General features: G+C 40.2%; 1 protein-coding gene across 50 annotated transcripts in view; it reads left to right on the top strand.

Moving 5' to 3' along the window:
• Window positions 1-21,447, top strand: part of TTN (titin) — a 285,454-nt gene that overhangs the window by 102,636 nt on the left and 161,371 nt on the right. For 48 of the 50 annotated variants that reach the window (XM_083625041.1, XM_083625017.1, XM_083625016.1 and 45 more), the window contains 30 exons: window positions 1,044-1,325; window positions 1,587-1,865; window positions 1,965-2,246; window positions 2,356-2,634; window positions 3,110-3,397; window positions 3,560-3,838; window positions 3,937-4,215; window positions 4,328-4,606; window positions 5,574-5,861; window positions 6,061-6,348; window positions 7,017-7,307; window positions 8,356-8,643; window positions 9,313-9,408; window positions 9,539-9,821; window positions 10,912-11,095; window positions 11,607-11,696; window positions 11,809-12,076; window positions 12,164-12,424; window positions 12,951-13,160; window positions 13,274-13,351; window positions 13,472-13,498; window positions 14,549-14,596; window positions 14,707-14,763; window positions 14,880-14,957; window positions 17,458-17,697; window positions 18,666-18,758; window positions 18,950-19,027; window positions 19,644-19,709; window positions 20,640-20,723; window positions 21,122-21,172. In XM_083625041.1, coding sequence (XP_083481167.1) covers window positions 1,044-1,325; window positions 1,587-1,865; window positions 1,965-2,246; window positions 2,356-2,634; window positions 3,110-3,397; window positions 3,560-3,838; window positions 3,937-4,215; window positions 4,328-4,606; window positions 5,574-5,861; window positions 6,061-6,348; window positions 7,017-7,307; window positions 8,356-8,643; window positions 9,313-9,408; window positions 9,539-9,821; window positions 10,912-11,095; window positions 11,607-11,696; window positions 11,809-12,076; window positions 12,164-12,424; window positions 12,951-13,160; window positions 13,274-13,351; window positions 13,472-13,498; window positions 14,549-14,596; window positions 14,707-14,763; window positions 14,880-14,957; window positions 17,458-17,697; window positions 18,666-18,758; window positions 18,950-19,027; window positions 19,644-19,709; window positions 20,640-20,723; window positions 21,122-21,172 — 5,694 coding nt within the window. The remainder of the gene's footprint in view (window positions 1-1,043; window positions 1,326-1,586; window positions 1,866-1,964; window positions 2,247-2,355; window positions 2,635-3,109; window positions 3,398-3,559; window positions 3,839-3,936; window positions 4,216-4,327; window positions 4,607-5,573; window positions 5,862-6,060; window positions 6,349-7,016; window positions 7,308-8,355; window positions 8,644-9,312; window positions 9,409-9,538; window positions 9,822-10,911; window positions 11,096-11,606; window positions 11,697-11,808; window positions 12,077-12,163; window positions 12,425-12,950; window positions 13,161-13,273; window positions 13,352-13,471; window positions 13,499-14,548; window positions 14,597-14,706; window positions 14,764-14,879; window positions 14,958-17,457; window positions 17,698-18,665; window positions 18,759-18,949; window positions 19,028-19,643; window positions 19,710-20,639; window positions 20,724-21,121; window positions 21,173-21,447) is intronic. The other 2 variants (XM_083625004.1, XM_083625045.1) reach the window with 1 other exon arrangement.

Raw genomic sequence — 21,447 nt, 5'->3', positions numbered from 1 at the left:
TTCTTCTTCTTCTTCTTCTTCCTCCTCCTCCTCCTCCTCCTCCTCCTCCTCCCCCATTTTGTAAAAATAAAGACACGTTTGAATCTTCCAGCTAAAATGGGCACAAGTGGGTGGCATTCTGTATCTAGAGTAACAGCTGATAAAAATCTTCTTGAAGTTATTTTCTTGAGCATGTTAATACCACACCGGGGTTTTCGTTTATTGCTTACAAGCCTGTTTAAAATTAGCAGCCTGCGGAAATTTATTAGGCCGTAAACAGGCTGAACATAGACTCTCCTTTTAATATGTGACACTTGAGTTGTGGTATCATGTTTTCCACTGAAGTGCGATTAAGCTGGGAAATCTGTGGTCCAGAATAAGAAAAAAAACTTGGGGTTTATTCGTGCGATAAGAAAATACAGTGTTGTATCCAGTCTTCTCTCTCCATTGATAGAAGGCTCTTGGATCCACTGGAGGCTTCCATCAGTGGAACAGGGAGGGAGGTGACGTCAAGCAATTCTCCCTCCCCGCAGTCCACAACCTCTCATACCACCTTCCACAATGTTTGAAAGGATCCCCCAACCCTCTGGAACACTTTTGATGGGTGCCTGGGGCTGCTGCTGGGAGGGGAAATTGCAAACATTTCCTTCTCATTCTTCCAATGGAATCTTTCACTCAATAAGTCCAGCGGAGGGACACCACTGGATTGCAACCCATGCAGCCGTTATTTAAATGGGCAAGAGGGTTATGAACTTCCATAACTTTAACTGGACATAGACAAGCCTAAGGGAAAACTTCAGGCTGGAGCTGAAATCATATTACGTAGAGAAATCAGCCTTCAGATATTGTACGTTTAGAAGGAATCTGAGTGGGTATTGAACTGTTCTTGAGTGCTCTATGGCTTGACTTGTAAGGGATCAGTTTGCCTCCGTAGATTGACCGTAAACTCTTTGCCAGTACACTTTGATAGCTAATATAGATGACACACATTCCTGAGATCTTTCAAAATTAACACAAGCAATTTTATGTATTCATTTCCTTTCCTTGTTGTTGTTTTTTAATAGAGCCACCGAGGTTTATTAAGAAGTTAGACTCCTCCAGGGTTGTGAAAGAGCACGATTCGACTAGATTTGAATGCAGAATAGGTGGCTCTCCAGAAATTAACATTGTGTGGTACAAGGGTGAAACTCAAATCCATCCCAGTGACAAATTCAGCATGTCATTCATCGATTCTGTGGCAGTCATTGAAATGCACAGTCTGAGTGTTGACGACAGTGGAGACTACACTTGCGAAGCCCAAAATGCAGCGGGTAGTGCGAACAGCAGTACTTCACTGAAAGTGAAAGGTCAGAACCTGCTCTTCCTTTGCTTTCTCTACTCTTCCTGTTGTAGAAGGTTGCAAGGGCTTGCCGTCTCCTACTAAGCAAGCCGATATCAGTTTCCATTAAAGGCCACTAGTAGGCCCCTTTATTTGGAATGGGAAATTTCCTTTGCATGTCTCTTCTCTCCCATTTCCTTGCAATCCTTCATTCTTAATGGTGTGTTCTCTGTTCTTTCAAACGTTGCTCCTTTGCATTTAACAGAAATCCAAACCTCCTCTTTTGTAGCTCCTCCTGTTTTCCGCAAGAAACCACGGCCAGTAGAGACTCTGAAAGGTTTCGATGTTCACCTTGAATGTGAGCTTCAAGGCACTCCTCCCTTCCATGTTTCATGGTACAAAGATAAAAGAGAAATAAGAAGCAGCAAAAAGTACAAGATTTTGTCTGAGAATTACCTTGCTAGCATTCACATTCTCAACGTTGACGCGGCAGACATTGGGGAATATCACTGTAAAGCTGTCAATGATGTGGGAAGTGACACTTGCATCTGCTCTGTGATGCTGAAAGGTTGGTTACTTTCCATTGCCATGTTTTCCCCGGCCACTCCAGGTTTTTAAAATCTTACTCTCTTTTCCATCACTTATATATTTTCCACCTCTTGATCAGGACCCCCAAGGTTTGTGAAGAAACTTAATGATACCACTGCCGTTGTTGGGGATCCAGCAGAACTGCAAGCTACGGTAGAAGGTTCTGAGCCAATTTCTGTTGTTTGGATGAAAGACAAAGGTGAAATCATCAGAGAAAGTGAAAATGTCTGGATGTCATATTCCGATAAAGTTGCCATCCTTCAGGTTGTAAATGCAGAGCCAAGCAACACTGGGAAATATACCTGCCAGATTAAAAACGATGCCGGAAGTCAGGAGTGTTTTGCTACTTTATCAGTTCTAGGTTGGTATAGAGTAAAAACAACAACAACACAAAAGCATATGGAAGAATAAATATTTTAACATATTAACATCTTATTTACAAATGTGACTCGTTTTGCATCTTATTCCAGAGCCAGCATCTATAGTGGAGAAACCAGGACCAATGAAAGTCACAACTGGAGATTCTTGTACTTTGGAGTGTACAGTAGCTGGGACACCAGAGCTGACTGCTCGGTGGTTCAAGAACGGACACGAGCTCTCTTCTGACCACAAATACAAAATCACTTTCTTCAACAAAGTAGCTGGGCTTAAGATTCTGAATACAGGAGTAGAGGACAGTGGAGAATATACGTTTGAGGTGAAAAACAATGTAGGCCAAAGCAGTTGCAAAGCATCAGTCCAAGTTTCAGGTTAGTTGAATGTCTTGAGAATATCCCATCTGCATCTTGATATATGGACTTATCTAATTCAGTGATTTCCTATACTGCTTAACCACTGAAATTTCCAAGTGCTGTACGATCAAACCAGACAGCGGATAAAATAAATTTAAGTGAATGATTAAAGATGGAAAGCTTCCTTAAAATGCCTACTGAAATAAGAAGGTCTTCAAAAAGCACCTGATGTTGAACAGAGAGTGGGCTGCTCTAATGTTGGCTAGGAGAGAGTTCCACATAATTGGACCCACAATACCGGATGTGGAGACAAGGAGAAGCCATGGACATGCCTCTAAAATGAAGAGAGTGCATATGCCTGCTTTCAAGATCCATCTCAAACTTCTTATGCCAATAAATAGTTTAATTATTGTTAAGCCCTTGGGAATCTATTACTTTTTTAAACTAAACTTAACATGCCATAATGTTTCTATCTTTGCTTTGTGCTCCACAGATCGCATTATACCACCTTCATTCACAAAGAAGCTGAAGGAAACACATGGGCTCTTGGGTTCATCTGCTGTACTTGAGTGCAAAGTAATTGGGTCACCTCCCATTTCTGTTTTTTGGTTCCATGATGGAGAAGAGATCACTAGTGGAGAAAAGTATCAAGCAACTCTTACAGATAACACTTGCTCTTTAAGAGTGAATGCTGTTCAAGAGTCAGATGCTGGAAATTACATTTGCACGGCAACTAATGTAGCTGGATCTGATGAATGTGATGCATATTTCATTGTCAGAGGTAAATACTGAAACTTAGGTAGATAATAAGAACAGGATATCAGGGGTTGGTTTTTTTTAAAAAAACCACATGTTCCTTATATTCTTTATATCTTTTGTAAATGCAGCTGCTTGCCTTTCAACCATAACTATGTTTCATTAACCTCTTGTTATGTATGTCTAGAACCTCCATCTTTTGTGAAGAAACCAGAACCTCTGCAAGTTTTATCTGGGGCAAATATAACTTTCACAAGTATCATTAAAGGAAGCCTTCCCCTTGATGTGAAATGGTTTAGGGGTAGTGTTGAACTATCCCCAGGACATAGATGTAACATCTCTCTGGAAGAATCAGTGGCTGAACTGGAGCTGTTTGATGTACTCCCAGCCCAAAGCGGAGACTATACTTGCATTGTTAGTAACGAAGCTGGCAAAATCTCTTGCACAACCCAACTCTTTGTAAAAGGTTTGTTCTTTGTTTCGGCTTCCTTTGTTTACACTGGAACAAAATCCCAAATCTCAGGCAATTATCTTAAACTTTTGCTCTCATGTTATTTCTGATAGAACCAGCGAAATTTGTGAAGAAACTGAATGACTTCAATGTTGAGAAAGGAAAGCAATTAATCCTGGAATGTACATACACTGGGACACCTCCTATTGCAGTGTCCTGGAGGAAAAATGCTATAAATATAGCACAGTCAGAAAAATACAGTATCACCACTACTGAAACATCTGCCATACTTGAGATCTCTAGTAGCAAACTGGACGATGCTGGGCTGTATTCTTGCCATATAGAAAATGACTCAGGACAAGATAATTCACAGTCTACGGTCTCAATACTAGGTTTGTAGATTGTTTTAAAAGTGACCGCCCCTTTTCATTAACTTTATGGTTGTTGTGACATGTGGAAGGGTCTGGCTGGTTTTGTAACTGAGTCTGTGTGCTTCTTCTCTAGAACCACCTTATTTTGTCAGAAGCTTGGAACCTACTCAGGTGACAGTAGGGGATTCTGCATCACTGCAGTGCCAAATTGCGGGCACACCAGAAATCACTGTGTCGTGGTACAAAGGAGACACCAAACTGAGAGCAACTGCTACCTCTAAAATGCACTTTAAAAACCAAGTTGCCACGCTGGTGTTCACTCAGCTGGGTAGCAACGATGGTGGAGAGTATATTTGCAAAGCAGAAAATAGTATTGGAGAAGCTTCCTGTTCAGCACTACTGACTGTTCAAGGTGAATATGGCAATATGCTTTTGAAAGCCCCAGAGACAATGATTTATTGCTCTTTTAAAATGTGCCCGTGCGTCAGAACAGGAAATGTATTCTATGCCGTGACCCCGGACTTCCTTATTCTTGTGCCTTCATGGTGGTGTGTGCTCATGATGGTGTTGCAGCAGTGATCTGGCTTTCAAAACTGCTTGTGCCTACAAAGTTTTGACAGTGGACATGCTGCTTCTTTCCAATCCATGCACATCCCATGGGTCCTGCTAAAATCCTGTAACTTTTCATGCCACACGTTTCATGTAGCGTAGGGGTTTTGTCCCACTTTTGCAGTGCTGTGGTGCAAGAGTGTCTCTCCAGGTTATCAGTGAGGGGGTAACACACTGGAGAAGCATGGCATGGCAGGTAATAATATGGAATAATGTGTGGACAGTTTAAATCCATCACTATTGCACTATTAGTGCATCAATGGCATGGTGCAGAATATATCTGCCCAAGATCCCCATGTTTCTACCTGTTCTTTATTCCTCAACAGAAAGTTTCCATAGATTTAATATAAACAAGTTATGATGCTTCACTATAGAACCATCTGTGTCATGGACCTGACTAGAACTTCTCTATGCCGTAACTTCATTCCTGCCCACAGGATTCAATCTTTCTGTTCTTGCTAATAGTGAATAATCAAACATCGGCTAATCTTTAAAAATGAATTCCATCTTCTACGCCATTCACTATTTATCAGTAATGTTTGAAAAAAAGACAATGACTCCCATTCAACTTTAGCAGCCAATTAAGCTAATTCTCACTTATTTCAATGGGATTTAGTCATCACTGCCTTTAGCTAGATTGGGGACATATGTTGCTACAAATGTGCATACTATTTATCTCTATGAAAAAATCTTAAGCAGTGGAAATATAGTACAACAACTGAAACATTTAGTCAACAACACTCCAATGTACAATATTTGTTCCCTTGCAGAGCTTAAACTTCCTCCTTCATTTTCCCGGAAATTAAGAGATATTCACGAAACTGTTGGATTACCAATTACATTTGATTGTGGCATTACTGGTTCCGAACCCATTGAAGTAACCTGGTATAAAGATGGCGCACAAATAAGAGATGGCTATAATGTGCAAACGTCATACTTAAACAACGTTGCAACTCTGCAGATCTCACAAACTGACATGAGTCTTGCCGGACAATATACTTGCACAGCTTCCAATGCTATTGGAACTGCTTCTTCTAGTGCCAAACTCATCCTTACAGGTTTGTCAAGTGTCAAATGTACTTTTCTTTGATGTCATCAATGGGATGTTTCCCCACTTACGTGCCTATCCTAAATGATGAATATGCTGTGACTTGGGCCTCTTCCTGCAATTACCATGTGTTTCTTTCTTAACAACGTAACTCATCTGGATTAACATGTGCAAAGTTACACCTTATTTTTACTTCTTCCAATCTTTAGAAGGGAAGACTCCTCCGTTCTTTGACATCCCAATTGCACCTGTTGACGCCGTTGCTGGTGATGGTGCTGACTTTGAATGCCACATTTCTGGAACACGCCCAATAAAGGTTACTTGGTCAAAGGATAACCGAGAACTGCGAACTGGAGGGAACTACCAGATCAGCTATGTGGAAAATATAGCCCATTTGACAATTCTGAAAGTTGGCAAAGGGGATTCTGGGAAATATACGTGTCATGCTAGCAACGAAGTTGGAAAGGACTCTTGCACAGCTCAACTTAATATTAAAGGTACTGGGTGCTTAATCTGTACCAGCTTCCATTATATCATATTGGCTTCTCTCTAAAGAACAGTGAGCAGATTTTCACATGTGGGAAGGGTTTTGTTTTTGTTTACTTCTCCCTGCATCTTCCAAAAAGTCACATTTGAATTTCAGAGGATGACCTGTAATAGTGTGTTATGCAGTGCAGGAGGTGGCTGTACCTGGCATTGGAATCAACAAACTCTGGAGACCCCTTGTATGAGTGCCTTCCACTCGCCTAGGAGGTCTCAGAGTTCAAGCTACAATGACAAAGTGATGCTTTGGAAAACATCACAACATCTGTATTTTGACAAGACATACTGGAGGAAACTGAAAATACGCATTGAAGAGTGTTTGGGTGGTAGTCCGTGGCATGTGAGCGGATTTCCATTTGTCCATTGGGACTTCCCCTTCCTCTCCTTCCCCATGCAGTCCCATGAACTCCCACAAATATGTTCTTGGGGGGCACTCAATCCTCTGGAGCAGATTTGTGGGAGCACTTGGTCTTCGGGGGAAACCGAGAAGAATGGGAAGTCTCATCATGCAAGTGCAAGTTTGTTCTGCTGGATGTGAGCCACTGACAGTAAACGGGGAAATCCAGGAGAATAGAAGACAGTTGTTCGGAGGGTGACAAAGATTTTTCTTCCTTTCTGACAGAACGACAGACTCCACCTTCCTTCACCAAAAAGCTGTCAGAAACTGTAGAAGAGACAGAAGGGAACACATTTAAACTTGAGGGCCGTGTTTCTGGCTCCCAGCCTTTGACTGTTGCCTGGTACAAGAATAACCAGGAGATTTATGAAAGCCCTAATTGCGAAATATCATTCAAGAACAACACTCTTCTCCTTGAAATTAAGAATTCAGGACAAGCTGATGCAGGTTTATATACCTGCAAAGTGTCCAATGAGGCTGGGAGTGCACTCTGTACTTCTTCTGTGGTTATTAAAGGTCAGTTGAAAGCCTCTATGGTATTTATTTTTCTTCTTAAGCTCATAAGCTTTTGGTGTTTTCTGATTGTCTAATTGCGCTAGAATACTCATTAATTGCAATTACTTTTCTACACTGGGTGATAAAATCCAGTCCCACCTTATTTATTCATAGGACTTGCAGGAGTTAAACTGTAAGATTAGGAAAATAGTAGGCAATTCTTCTGAAGCTGTTCATTACTTGACATTTCTCTTATTAAAAATGCTCTGCTGTTTACTAAACTCTTTAATAATGCCGCTTTATGCATGCTTGAAGAGGCAAAAATAGTTTGAAAAAGACATCTTCCAGATGTTTTTCTGTAAATGCTAAGCCTTCTGAAAAAGTTATCTTTTCATCAGTTTTTAATATAAATAATTAGTGCTCATACTTACTGTTAACAGTGCATAAAAATTTCATCCATTAAAAAAATGTTTTTCAAATAAATCCATTAAGGACTGCTTCAAAAGTTAGAAAGTGTTTAATGCTTCCCAACACTTGAAGATATAGCTGCATTTGTGAGAGTCTGATCAGATAAGCAATATATTGAGTGCCTGCTTTTTCTTACATGGAACTGCTATCCATGTAAGGACTCTTTGAAATTTTTTTTCCCCTTAACAATATCACATTGAAGGTATCGAAGGTGAAGGATTGCAACCAATTGTGTAATATATTGTTCCAACCTTTCTAGCTTGTACATCTTTGGTAGATTGGTGTGAAATCATCAAATTTTGGGCTGCTAACATAAAAGGCGATAATGCATATTTTGCAGCTAATTCAATGCTTTCATATTCCTTTCTCTTTGCAAAATAACAGCTTTATGTGCTACCTTAACGTATGCATACTTCACACCTCCATTCTTTTTGTACTACTTCTACCATATAAATACTGTACTGGGAAAATGGAATGGATTCATCAGCATCCGCTGCATAATCTTATTCAAACCCAGATCTGTATCTTGTTATGGAAGAGAAATTCTTAACATCTTTTCTTCTCTTGCTTCATTATTTTGTACCTCCGAATGGCATTACAGAGCCCAAAAAACCACCAGTATTTGATCAACCTCTTAAACCGGCAACAATAGAAGAAGGTAAAATCTTGCAGCTCAGTTGCCATGTCAAGGGATCGCAGCCCATCAGAATCCAGTGGCTAAAAGCTGGGAAAGAGCTAAGATCATCTGATAAATGCAGCTTGAGCTTTGCTAATGGATCCGCTGTTTTGGAAGTCCAGGCAGTTACTAAGACTGATTCTGGCGAGTATATATGCAAAGCTTCAAATGCAGCTGGAACTGACTCTTGCAAGTCAAAAGTGACAATTAAAGGTACAGTGAAACTTAATGCTTAGGTGATGAAACAGTAACTCAAAATTACGGTACCAGTCTATTCAGTACAGCGGTACCTCAGGTTAAGTACTTAATTCGTTCCGGAGGTCCGTTCTTAACCTGAAACTGTTCTTAACCTGAAGCACCACTTTAGCTAATGGGGCCTCCTGCTGCCGCTGCACAGCCGGAGCACGATTTCTGTCCTCATCCTGAAGCAAAGTTCTTAACCTGAGGTACTATTTCTGGGTTAGCGGAGTCTGTAACCTGAAGCGTATGTAACTCGAGGTACCACTGTATCTCCCTGTTACAGTAGATAGGAGCAGCTTCACCTATAAATTAGCAGGTCAAAACTGCTTATTTTTCCTGGGCACATGACTGCATATCACACTACGACTTGCATATTCACATGCATTATTTCATAGTATTGCCACCCAAAATGCATTTGCTTCAATACCCTGAGCTAGTTGTTCCTTGGTATCCTGTATTTTATACATGACTTGTGCGGGGGTATAAAATTAAATCAAACAAAAGGACCCCAATACATAAGCTGGGTAGTATTTTGTGCATTTAGTCAATGGTCTCATCTATGGCATGAGTTGTTGTTGTTGTTTGGTTTTAGTGTAGTCCCTTTCTGCTCCACCACTTAATTCCCTCAATGTGCTTTTTCAGAAAAAGCAGCAGCTGCACCAGCAGCAGCTAAGAAAGCACCAACTGATGGCAAGCTTTACTTCGTCTCGGAGCCTCAAAGCATCACTGTCATCGAAAGTAAGCCAAGCTTTAAAAAAAATAGCCATCTTTCATAATACTTGAATTTGGCATATGTTGACTGCTGTTTTCCCCTGGCCAGGGACAGATATTTTCTTTACCACATTTCATTTCTTTTCTTCTTCATCAGAGAGCGTTGCAACATTTATTGCCAAAGTAGGTGGCGATCCCATCCCCAATGTTAAATGGATGAAGGGAAAATGGAGGCAACTCAACCAAGGAGGTCGCATTAGCATCCAGCAAAGAGGAGATGAAGCCAAGCTGGAAATAAAGGATACAACAAAAACTGATTCTGGGCATTACAGATGTGTGGCTTTCAATCAACACGGTGAAATTGACAGCAACGTCAACCTACAGGTTGAGGAGAAGAAACAAGAAGTGATAGAAGGTGATCTTAGAGCAAAACTAAAGAAGTAAGTACCAGAATTGCTCTAAGTTTTAATCTGAAGGTGAGGCAGCATCTGAACCACAAATATAACTCAGGCTGCAACCCTAAACACTCTTAATAGCAGCCGTGTTCCACTGGAATCAGCAGGACTTATTTCTAACTAAACATGCTTCTTGAAGTCTATCGGTCTATTCCTGATCATGACACTCAAACTTCAGTGTGGTAAACATGTAGTAGATGTTATGTAGCCTTTTGCAGCCTTCTCAGCACTAGGGACTAACAGAATGTTGTATTAATTAAAGTCTGAAACCACAATTTGATCCACTCTCTAATGCTGAGGACAACAGCCATCAGTTTTAGAAAATCAAACATTATGGTTTAGGTTGTGCTTAATCATGACTAACAAGTCCCACTGATTTCAGAGAGTATGATTTAATCCATATCCAGTTGTATATGAATGAGATACCCCACAACATGACAGCAGACCTATGGGGATATATCAGACATGCTGTTTTAAGGGCATGAATGTAAAGTTCTTTTTCCTGGTCAGAAAAATCATTAAGAGAAACTTGTCAAGAAGTAATTTATGATTCTCCATGGCATGTTACATAAAGGAATGTAAATTATCTGAAAAGTTAACTAAGTGCAAACCTATGCATTGTGCATACAGAGATAAGCTTGGCTGAGTTGAAAAAGGATTCTAGATTCAGGTAGGTAGCCATGATGGTCTGACACAGTCAAAATAAATAAAAAAATTAAAACATTGTCCAGTAGCACCTTAGAGACCAACTAAGTTTGTTCTGGGTACAAGCTTTCTTGTGCATGCACACGTCTTCAGATACACTGAAACAGAAGTCACCAGACCCTAATATATAGTGGGAGGGTGAGGTGGGGATTTTCTCAGAAGGGTAGTAGGAGATGGGTGATTGACTCAATGGGTATGGTAAACCTGTTGACGACTGTTAACGACTGCAACTAGTCTTACAGGAAAAAGCAAGGGATAGTATGCAGATGACCAAAAATAGCTTTAGCAATTTAGCAATTCAGAACATTGAACCATTCAACACAGAGAGCATATTTTATGAACAACACCAAAAATTCTGCCATTTCTGTAGGACCCCAACTAAAAGGAAGGAAGATGAGGAAGAAAAGGCCATTGATATAATGGAACTTCTGAAAAATGTAGATCCTAAAGAATATGAAAAATATGCACGTATGTATGGAATTACCGATTTCCGAGGTCTCCTCCAAGCCTTTGAGCTGCTGAAACAAAGCCAGGAAGAAGAAACTCATAGACTGGTAAATACCAGCATATACATTTGCTTCAGAGTAATTTTTTGAAATGTGTTGTGCTATTATTGCTTAAATAAGTGTGTTCAATATTCCAGCTATGCAGTTAACCAATTACAGAGATTTATATTCTATTTTGGAACTTAGCTGTTGCTTCTGATGTCATGAAGGTTCACATTTGGGGGTAGTTTATTCATGGCATCTTCACAGCAAACCCTACTCAGTGTTGTTCTCCAAAAGATGTCAATCATACCTCATCACATGAGGTGTATAGACTAAGAGGCATTGTTTAGGGACAGCAGAGAAGAAAAGATGTGCTTCTGATAGTTTTTACTGGGTTCTCTTTGGGTAACCTTAAGCATTTTGGAAGGATTGGAGTTGAGCTGTCCTGCATGTAAAGGAAGTTAGATCTGCATTGAATATACAGAACTGCTTCATTTTCATAAAGTTGTGGCAAAGGGGAACAGCTAAAAGCATGAAGGTTTTCTACCATTTTAAACCATGGTTTTTGTTCCAACAGGAGATTGAAGTAACACAGAGATCCAGAAGGGAAGAACAAGAGTTTGATGAACTGGTATCATTTATTCAGCAAAGACTTACACAGACAGAGGTAGTTATTGCCATATATTACAAAATTTAATTATGTGTGCTGACAACTGTAGCTAATACATAGCATAGGCTGTGCTCTGAAACAGTCAAACATATGAAAAAATGTTTTTCAGCCCGTCACTCTGATCAGAGATATTGAAGATCTGACTGTAGTAACAGATGAAGATGCCGTGTTTGAGTGTGAGATTAAAATTAACTATCCAGAAATCAAACTTTCCTGGTACAAAGGCACGGAAAAACTGGACTCCAACAACAAGTATGAAATAAGAATTGAAGGCGACCGACACATACTTAAAATCAGGAATTGTCAACTTGGAGATCAAGGAAATTACAGAGTGGTCTGTGGGCCACATATTGCCAGCGCTAAGCTTACTGTGATTGGTAAGTGCAAAATTTCCTGTTTAACACAAACTTAAGCTTTGGTTTTGCTTGGCATTTTCTAAAATATGTACTTGAACTTGCTAACAGAACCAGCAATTGAACGGCATCTGCGCGACACTTCACTCAAGGAAGGCTTTACATGCTCTTTCGTCTGCCAGTTTTCTGTTCCAAATGCAAAATCCCAGTGGTTCAGAAATGGAAAGGCTCTTAAGATAGGAGGTAGATATTCAGCTGAAGTCTCAGAGAAGATGCACAGGCTCATTATTAAGGATGTGCGAACAGAAGACCAGGGGCGCTATACCTGCAGGTTTGACCATCTAGAAACAACTGCTGACCTAACCATTGAAGGTTTGTATATATCTTTATGTAAGAATAAGCAAGTTTGGGGGTAATCTTGACAAATAAGACAGAAAAGACAATGCTGGGAAATCCTCTGTTTGAAGAAAATTCTGCTATACTTCTTCCCCCATCGCCCAAGATATCAGTCATGCTGTCATTGTACTCATTGTTATCTCAGCTTATTTCTCTTTGAACATTCTTGTAGCTTGACTTTACAATGGGAGGGATTTTTCCACCCCATTTCACCATTTGGCACTTTTATGCTGTGGTTTTTACGATGATCGCAGCCCTTTCCATTGTTACCTGGCTTCTCTTGCTTCTGGCACAGCACTGTGCCAACTATCTTAAGTTTTGGGTCTACTTCCAGTATATGAACTCGCTGTCATGGAATGCCGAATGCTCAGTTCTTTGTATAACTTTCTTTGTTTTTGGGTGGAGTCGTGTATGTATGCAAAGCTTCATGTAAGGATGAAAAAAAAATTAATTGTGTAAAGGAATAATGGTTACATTTTTAAAAAATTGTTTCCAAAAACAGCTGAACCCATCCAGTTTACAAAGACCATTCAGAACATAGTGGTGAGCGAATACCAATCTGCAACCTTTGAGTGCGAGGTATCCTTTGATGATGCAGTCGTCACATGGTATAAAGGCAAAGTTGAACTCAGGGAGAGTCAAAAGTACAGTTTCAGAAGTGAAGGCCGTTGCCATTATATGACTATCCACAACGTTACTGCAGATGATGAAGGTAATGTTACACTATTTGCTTCCTTCCCTTGCTGTTGTCCCCCGTCCCCCGTGTCCCCCCCCCCGTTGCTGACAAAAATGATGTCACATAACAAATTGCCCTTGTGATTTCAGGGGTGTATTCTGTCATTGCTCGTCTTGAGCCAAGAGGTGAAGCAAGAAGCACTGCTGAACTTTATCTGACTACTAAAGGTTAGTAAATGCTTTCTTCATCTTAAAAAAACCCAACACAGGACGTAAGATGGAAGGGTGGAAATGATGTCCGCGAAGTGGAAATAATTTCAAATGCAAATCTACTTTCTTCTCTTGCAGAAATTAAACTGGAAGTGAAGCCCCCAGGTAAAGAAAAAAAGCATGGATGCGTTTGTCTCAAGTTTTATTTTTGTTTTTGAAACACCAGAGTGCCCACACATGATGAGGTTCTCTGCCTGTACATTTCCCCTTCCACCAGAAGCCCCTACCCCTCTGGGTTGGATGCTACTGTGGAGCCTCCCCAGATTTTCAGCAATGGCCTCTGGATGTTTCTGGATGGGGGTGGGGCTGAAAATCCCCTGGTACATGCACATAAGCCTGCAGCCTTCATATTAAAGTTAGTTTCAGTGAGCATAGGCTATTTGTTCTTGTGTGTTCCAAGTAGGACAATTAAAGGGTTGGAGCCAAACTTAGTTGCTTGCAAATGAAAGCCACCCTTCTATCCTGAAAATACCTCATCCTTTCTGCCATTTTTGAAGGCCTCCTAACCCCCTGGAACAGATTTTCAGAGGGTGCAAGGGACTGCAGAGGGAAGGCGGAATTGGCAAAAGGCATCGCCTTTCCTTCCGCCGGAGTTCTGCTCCCACTAGCAGGATGCTCCTGTCAGTGGGTGAAACATCTGGATCTAAGCCAAATGGAATATTTAGAATGGCTTTTTCATAAGGGCAAATGACTTAAGAGTCATCTTCTAACTGAACCAGGACAGTCCATTCCATTCCAGGACACACTATTCTTTTCCTCCTGGTTTTTAATTTCTCTCCCCCCTCCCCCAGAAAAGTCAGCTAGCATGCTGTGGCCCCTTTTCATTCCTTATTGTGCTGTGCTTGGTTCCCCTGCTTTGGAAATAAGTTTTTGCGCTTCTGCAAACTTCATGACAGATGGGAACCTTTGGCCCTCCAGAAGTTGCTCAACAAGCATGGCCAGTGAGAGTTGTTGTTCAGCAACATCAGGAGGGCCAAAGTTTCCCCATACCTGCCTTAAGAGATTTCCAAAGCTTTCGGTACCTCCCGTGTGTGTATGTGTGGTGTCACTTAAGCTGTGTAAGGATCCACACTCCTAGAATGAGTTTCTTATTCGTATATGGGATGCAACCAGATTAATCTGATGGTCCCTTTCCCTGCACATTTGGTTCTCCAGATATCCCAGATGCTAGAGTTGCAGTTCCTGTTGAAGTTCCAGCTGAAGGTAAACCTTATATACAAAAGATTCCGCGGTTAAGGGTGGGAGAGCAGGTGGTTTAGAACTTGTGTGCCATATGAATGTTCATTGATTGAATTTTCCCTTGCGTTTATCAGAAACTCCTGCTCTTCCTCTCTTCCTTCTTATGCCAGAAGAGAAGAAAAAGGAAAAAGGTATTACAATTCTGTTGCATACATGCTCAGAAAAGCAGATCTTCACATGCACTTTCACTTGCTGCTGGGTTCATTTTGGGTGGCTAATGGCTTTATTTATTTTGTACTTGTTTTAGTCGTTAAAAAGACAACCGTGCAGAAAGTCACCAAAAAGGTGGTTCCAAAAGCTCCAGAAGAGGTTGCCCCTCCTAAAGGTACTATCATACCAGAAGTGTTGATTCAAATACAGTACTATAAAATTGATTTATAAGGAACATATGTTAACCAGAGTAGATTAAGGCATAATCACAGCAAAGGAAAGGGGGAGGGACCATGTTCCTCTCCTTCTAAAAACTTTAGGAGTTTTCACACGTTACTACAAATGCATAAGTTCAGGAACATCTTCTATATCTGCAAGCATGTGTAGGCTCTGTTCATGCAATGGGGTCCAGTACTATTTGCTTATTAAGACACAGCTCCAGCTTAGGTCACAGAGCAGCCATATGCATGTCTACTCAGATTTCTATTCAGCCAATGGGACTTACAGTCTACAATCTGCCCTCACTTATCTGGGAGTAAGAATTCAATAGGGCTTACACTGGAGTGTACCTGGTTAGGACTGCATTGTAAGGGCAGGATTCCACTCATGAGTCCTGTCAGTGGAAGACCTGCACGGGGACTTCCACTTGCACAATGGGGCTTCCCCTCTCCCTGTGTCCCCCCCTCCCCCATGAAACTGGTTTGGGGGGAGGGGGGAATCAAGACAATCCTCAGAACAGTGGGAAGAGAGGGGGGTCATTCTGTCTGGCAAGTCAAAATGTTTCCCCTGGTGGAACAGTTGTCCTCGCATGACATTGAATTCCTCCCTAGCTGTGGATGGCTTTAAAAGAGTATTAGGCAAATTAATGGAGGGGAAGACTGCCAGTGGCTACTAGCCATGACTTCCCTACTCCACTTCTACCACAGTTGGAGGAAGCAATGCTTCCGAAAACTCGTTGCTGGGAGCCACAGGAGAGGAGAATTGCTCTTGTGCTAATGTTCTGCTCCCTGGTTTCCCTCAGGCATCTGGTTGGCCACTGTGAGAACAGGATTTTGGATTAGATGGGCCATTAGCCTGATTCAGGAGGCTATTATTAGGTCTTGTGTGTGTGATTGCAGCCTCAGTTGGGTTGTCGCTGCTGAATTTGACAAAAGACTTAATTAGCAATATTTGTTCCCGAGATTTGTTTCTCTCCCATTTGTCTTTAAATGTTAATGAGAATGCCATGCATCTTAACAATACAAAGCGAAGATCTCAGTCCAGTTTCAGCTAACTGATGTTAACGAGACCAGGTGAAATTAAATCCAAAGGCTAGCTCATGATGCTCAATCAAGCCGCTTATCACACATATCTGTAAATGTTTCAGAAGTGGTAAAGGAACCAGAACCCCCATCTTCGGCCCTAGTCCCAGTTCCTAAAGTACAGGAAATTATTCCAACAGAAGGTAAAGAATCAAATACTGAAATGCACATACTAAGAAAATAATATTTTATGGGGAGAATGGCATCCACTCTCCCTCTTTTGTTGCTTTGGCCATTTAAAATGTGGCGCTGTCATTCTTCATTTTCCCTTCAGTCATCCTAACATCATTATTCATGCAAAGGTCATCCTATGAATCCCTTTACAGGATTTTACAGATAATACTAATTTGAACTCTTTCTTCAACGTTTACTTCAGGAGCTTGCTACAGATAAGCCAGGGGATTTAACTATCAGTTGACTAGAATACCCACTGAAATACTGATAGTTTATTAAAAGGACTTTGAAAAGACAGTGGGTAGAATTAAAGCAGAATAGCTTTTGATCTAGTGGAGGTGTGTGCTAGCACAAGAGATTAGGAGGCAGTTTTTTCATTAGTTTCATTATTACCCTAACCTTCCACACTGTTCCAGAGTGAAACCTCTTGAACTGGTTTTCTGGGGACACAAGGGGCTGCAGCAGAAAATGGAGGAGAGGGTTCAGAAAAAAAAAAACCTCCTCTCCTTTTCTTATATCAATGGACACTTCCATGCAGAATTGTATTTCATAGGGATGGAGGAGACATTCAATTTTGTTTCCGTTTTAATGACAAACTAACTAGTTCACACTTTTTGATCCAATAGCCAAACTGAAATGCAGCTCTCCTTTGAAATTCACACTCCTTCAAATTTTGTGATGTAGTTCTCCAACAAAAAAATTGTATACTAGGGGCAACTGCACATAAAAATGCATCAAATCATCAAAACATTTCATTATATTAGGGGGAAATACTTGCAAAAATATGTGCATTGGTCAAAACTGCATGGAAAAATGTTGGTGGATTTTCATGAGGAATTTAAAAAATAAATAAATGTTGCATAAAGAGAACTGAATTTAAGACTGGGAAAAACAAGAAGCTGAGAGAAACAGTCATTGACAGATTCATCTATCCCTAGATTTCACTGAGCAGAAAGCTTTCATTTAATTCATCTATCCATTCGTAAGCTCTAATAAATCCATCTACCTTAGGACAACCTGCTGCTGTTGCTTTGAGAATGACATGGCATTGAAACTACACGACAAGAAACTTCATTTGTACAATTTCAAAGCACAATAATGCATGTATGGAATGATTATTCTGAAAACTGCAAATACCCATATCAACCTTATTGGGCTTTGTATTATTATTATTATTATTTTATTATTATTATTTATTAGCTCCTGCAAAGAAACCTCAGGAAGTCAAAGTAACCACTGTAGCTAAGAAGAAAGAAGCAGTTTATGAGAAGAAGGAAGAAGTATATGAGGTTCACAAAGAAGAATATGAAGAATGGGAAGAGGATTATGGAGAGGAGCATGAATATTATGAACGAGAAGAAGGATACGATGAAGGAGAAGAGGAATGGGCATACGGAGAAAGACAAGTAACTTATGAGGAAAAGCAAATTCGCAAAGAAGGTATGTTTCATTTTTTAAAACTTTCTCCTTTCTGTTTTCTCTGTGTTTTTGTTTGTTTGCTGCCTTTCTGCCTATATCACAGTTGAGGAATTTGTGGATCTAGAGATGTTGATGTGTTCCATATCCTATCAGCCCCAGTCAGCATACCCATTCGGCAAGGTTGATATCTGGAGGGACACAGCTTCCCCACCACTGCACTATATGATTATTTTCCAATACCTCTCATTTCACTGTTCTTTGGAGGGGGAAGAGAGCTCAAATGTGGTTGGAAAAGCTGCTGTTCCTTTTTTTTCTATCAAATTTTGCTTTTTTGCAGCAATATACTAGCAGAAAATATTTTATTTTTTTTAAAAAATAATAATTTTTATTTGATTTTACAAGTGTAGAATTGTAACAATACAAAATACATATCCATATTTAGAGATTTTTCTGAATCTTCCCACCTTCCCCTCCATGGGTCCTATTATCAGCCTTTTCAACTGCATATTATTTCATCGTCCAAATTTTATGTCTCTCCATTTTGTCCATAATATTTTCAACATTACAAGTGTTCTTGCAATCCTGCTAAAGTTTTCATCTGCTTACAGTGGTCTCTCAAGTAAATTACATTTTTTTTCTCATTCTTTATTAAAGTTTTGGTCCTCTTGGTTCCTGAGCTTTCTGGTCAGTTTTGCCATTTTGGCATAATCCAGCAGCAGAAAATATTTCAAATGGATGTTCATCCAATCTAAATCTGCCTATATCTTGCCTTACAGATCATATTAAAAAAATAAGCATATTGTTTTGCATATGGAACAATGCTGCACTGCTTAAGCAAATGGTGGCCAGTGTTGATTTCCATTTGGGCCAAGAATACACAACTGTTAACATTCCCTGCACTCTTTTTCTTTCTCAATTATACAATCCTTGATGTTTATGAAGCAGGTGTAAGGTAATGTTCTCTAATATAAATGTAATGTATGTTACAGTTGTCCAGGTTCCAGGAAAGCCAGAACCACCTACGCGGAAACCACCAGAGATTTCAGCCAAGAAAGTAGAGAAGAAAGTTGTGGTAGAAAAAGGTATGGCCTTTAGAATTTTAGTATCAAAACATTTCCCACTGCAGCAAGTCCTATTCAGATTCTCACAGTCCTATTTTCTTTCCTTTCCTTTCCTATTTAAAAAGTGCATATTCCCATTATTTTCTTAAGATAACTTCTGTGTAAAATGAACCAATTTCCAGCTAATGTGAAATTATTTAAATTTCCTGTAGTTACACGGAAACCTGTAACTGAAGAGGTGGAAAGAAAGGCTAAAGTGATGGAGGAAGAACATCTCAAACGGGCCAGAGGTATTACTGAAGATGATATAAATTGCATGTGCTATTAATACATTTGCATCAATTTCATATTCATGAAATACATGAAACTGCCTTAACAGGTCAGCCTGTTTTGTTCATCTGATCCAGTGTACTATTTCCTCTGACTGGCACTGGTCTCCATGGCAGATGTCTTTCGTGTTATCTGCACCCTATCCTTTTAAATGGAGATACCAGGGACTTCACCTTGGACCTCCTTCTTGCAAACTAGGTGCCCAGCTACTAGCAGAGGGAAGGAAGTAGTGATGGGGGAGCAAATGGAGATGAGGTGCCCATTAAAAGCAAGAGGTTATAGTTAAGAGTTCTGGGGTTTTCCCCAACCCCCTGGAGCAGATTTGGGGGAGGAACATGAGAAAGCATGAGGAGACAAGGGGACTTCTGCTATGCATATTGAAGTCCTTGCACGAACAGAATGACTTATTTGGATACAACCCTTTGCTATGTATTAATTTGGTCTTTTGTAAATTGTATCCCACAAGTGGCGCAAAAATGCAAGCGCATATGCAGTGTGATGTTACATTTTCTGCATGCAATCTTAGCCTAGATGATGACCGAAAAGGCTTGGGACTAACTATTTATATCCTTTAAGCTCCAGAAGCTCCACCACCAAAACCTGCACGAAAGGTGGTCCATGAAGAAGTGGTAGAGAGAAAAGGTACAAAACACATTTTTATTTTTTCAGCATTTGTATGTAATCCCTGATCCGAATATTTCCATAATGTATGCATGCATGCCCACATGTTCACTCTGTGCTGACCTGCAGTGATTGCTGGTTTTTATTAACCCATTGTATTGTTCCCACTTCACAGTCACACATGGCATTCTCTTTCTCTATGCAGGAATGGTGACCATGCCTTGAGAAATCCCCAGATCTCCATACACTTACCACAATTCTGTTTTTCTACTTCCCATATCACGACACTCCAAAACACACCAACTCCCAAAGCATGCTAGTGCCTCTTTTGTTTCTCCTTAAGGCTCCTTAAATCCATCTGTTTTGACTCCAGTCCTGTTGTTGTTCTTGATCTGAGTTTGCCATTAGAGGAAGAAATGGTAGTTCGCATCACTATAGGGTGTGTGTGCTTTAAATGAATGTGGGGGAACAGGGTTCTCTTAAGTCCTGTGGGGTTTCCACAACACCTAGGCACCGAGTCTATATTGGTGCAGAATTCTTGCTTTTTGGTTTCTTTCTTTAATATCTTCTATGTTCATCTAATTTACACTATATGTTACCATTTAATACAACTTCTCCTGTATACTCACAATAGTATGTGTCCACTCTCTTGTTCTTCTTATGTCTGCTTTTCTTTGGAAACAGGGCTTTTGTACATTCTCTTTGCACACAAAAATAGTTTGGACTGCTTGAAAATGCTATTTATGCTTTATGGTCTCAGTTGTTACCTGTTTATGATTTTTGTTTCTCTTTATTGCTGTGGCACATCCACCCTAATTGTGTAATTTTGAGCTGTGGTGCTGAGTTCACTAAATGTAGTATGTGGTGTTATGCAACTTCCATAAGGATAGATTCATTGTCTACCAAATCTTTAATTTAAAAAACACTAAAGTGAATTCTTGCTTTTTAAAGTACCAACAGAACAACAATGGACCATTTCAGAAGAAAAGGTGTCCGTTTCGTATCACAGAGAAGAAGAATATACATACGGTTCAGGTAACTATAAATATCTTTCCTCACTTCTTTTTTCTCCTTGCTGTCTTGTCTCATGTGAAAATGGCACCTTTTAAATTTGTCCCGATACAATGGTATCTTATGGATGTGGGACCTCTCTGCATTTATGGAATTCTCCTACTCAGAGTTCTTACATTCTTTACTTGATGATGGAGTAACAAGTGAGGATCTGCTCCCTATACTGAACTGCATGGGGCAATACTCATGCACAAGAGTTTTGTGAGCACATGGGAGTGCAGAGATTGCTTAGGATTGGTGGAATAGACACCAAAAAAGTCTGTTTGCTGTTGCATTTCTTAGTTGTCATTTTGTGTACCAATCCAGTATTATCTAAAACAGAGTGAAAGTACAGTTTTTACATCTTACAATTCTCTTTAAAGAACCAGAAGAGTATGAAGAGGACAGCTTCTATGTGGAATATCCAACTGAAGGTAGATTCGCTCTTTTTCCAAATCAGTTCTATATTATTTTGTACCATTCGAGTTCATCTAACCTGTTAACTGTTGAAATGTGTAGCTGTCATTGTACACCGTCGTTGATACTTCCTTGGGTTTGGGCATGTCTTTATCACTATTCAGATGACCGATATGTTGGGTGGTGGGACTTAAGATCATGCCAGGAATTGTTGCTCCCAGATTTGCAAGCACTGTGTGGAAAGAGCCTAAGCACATACAATTTGTCCACACCTAGACTCCATACAAAAGAT

This window comes from Podarcis filfolensis (genome assembly GCF_964270895.1).
Source record: "Podarcis filfolensis genome assembly, chromosome: 1".
NCBI classification, from domain to species: Eukaryota; Metazoa; Chordata; class Lepidosauria; order Squamata; family Lacertidae; genus Podarcis; species Podarcis filfolensis.
This window is presented reverse-complemented; position numbering and strand designations above follow the sequence as displayed.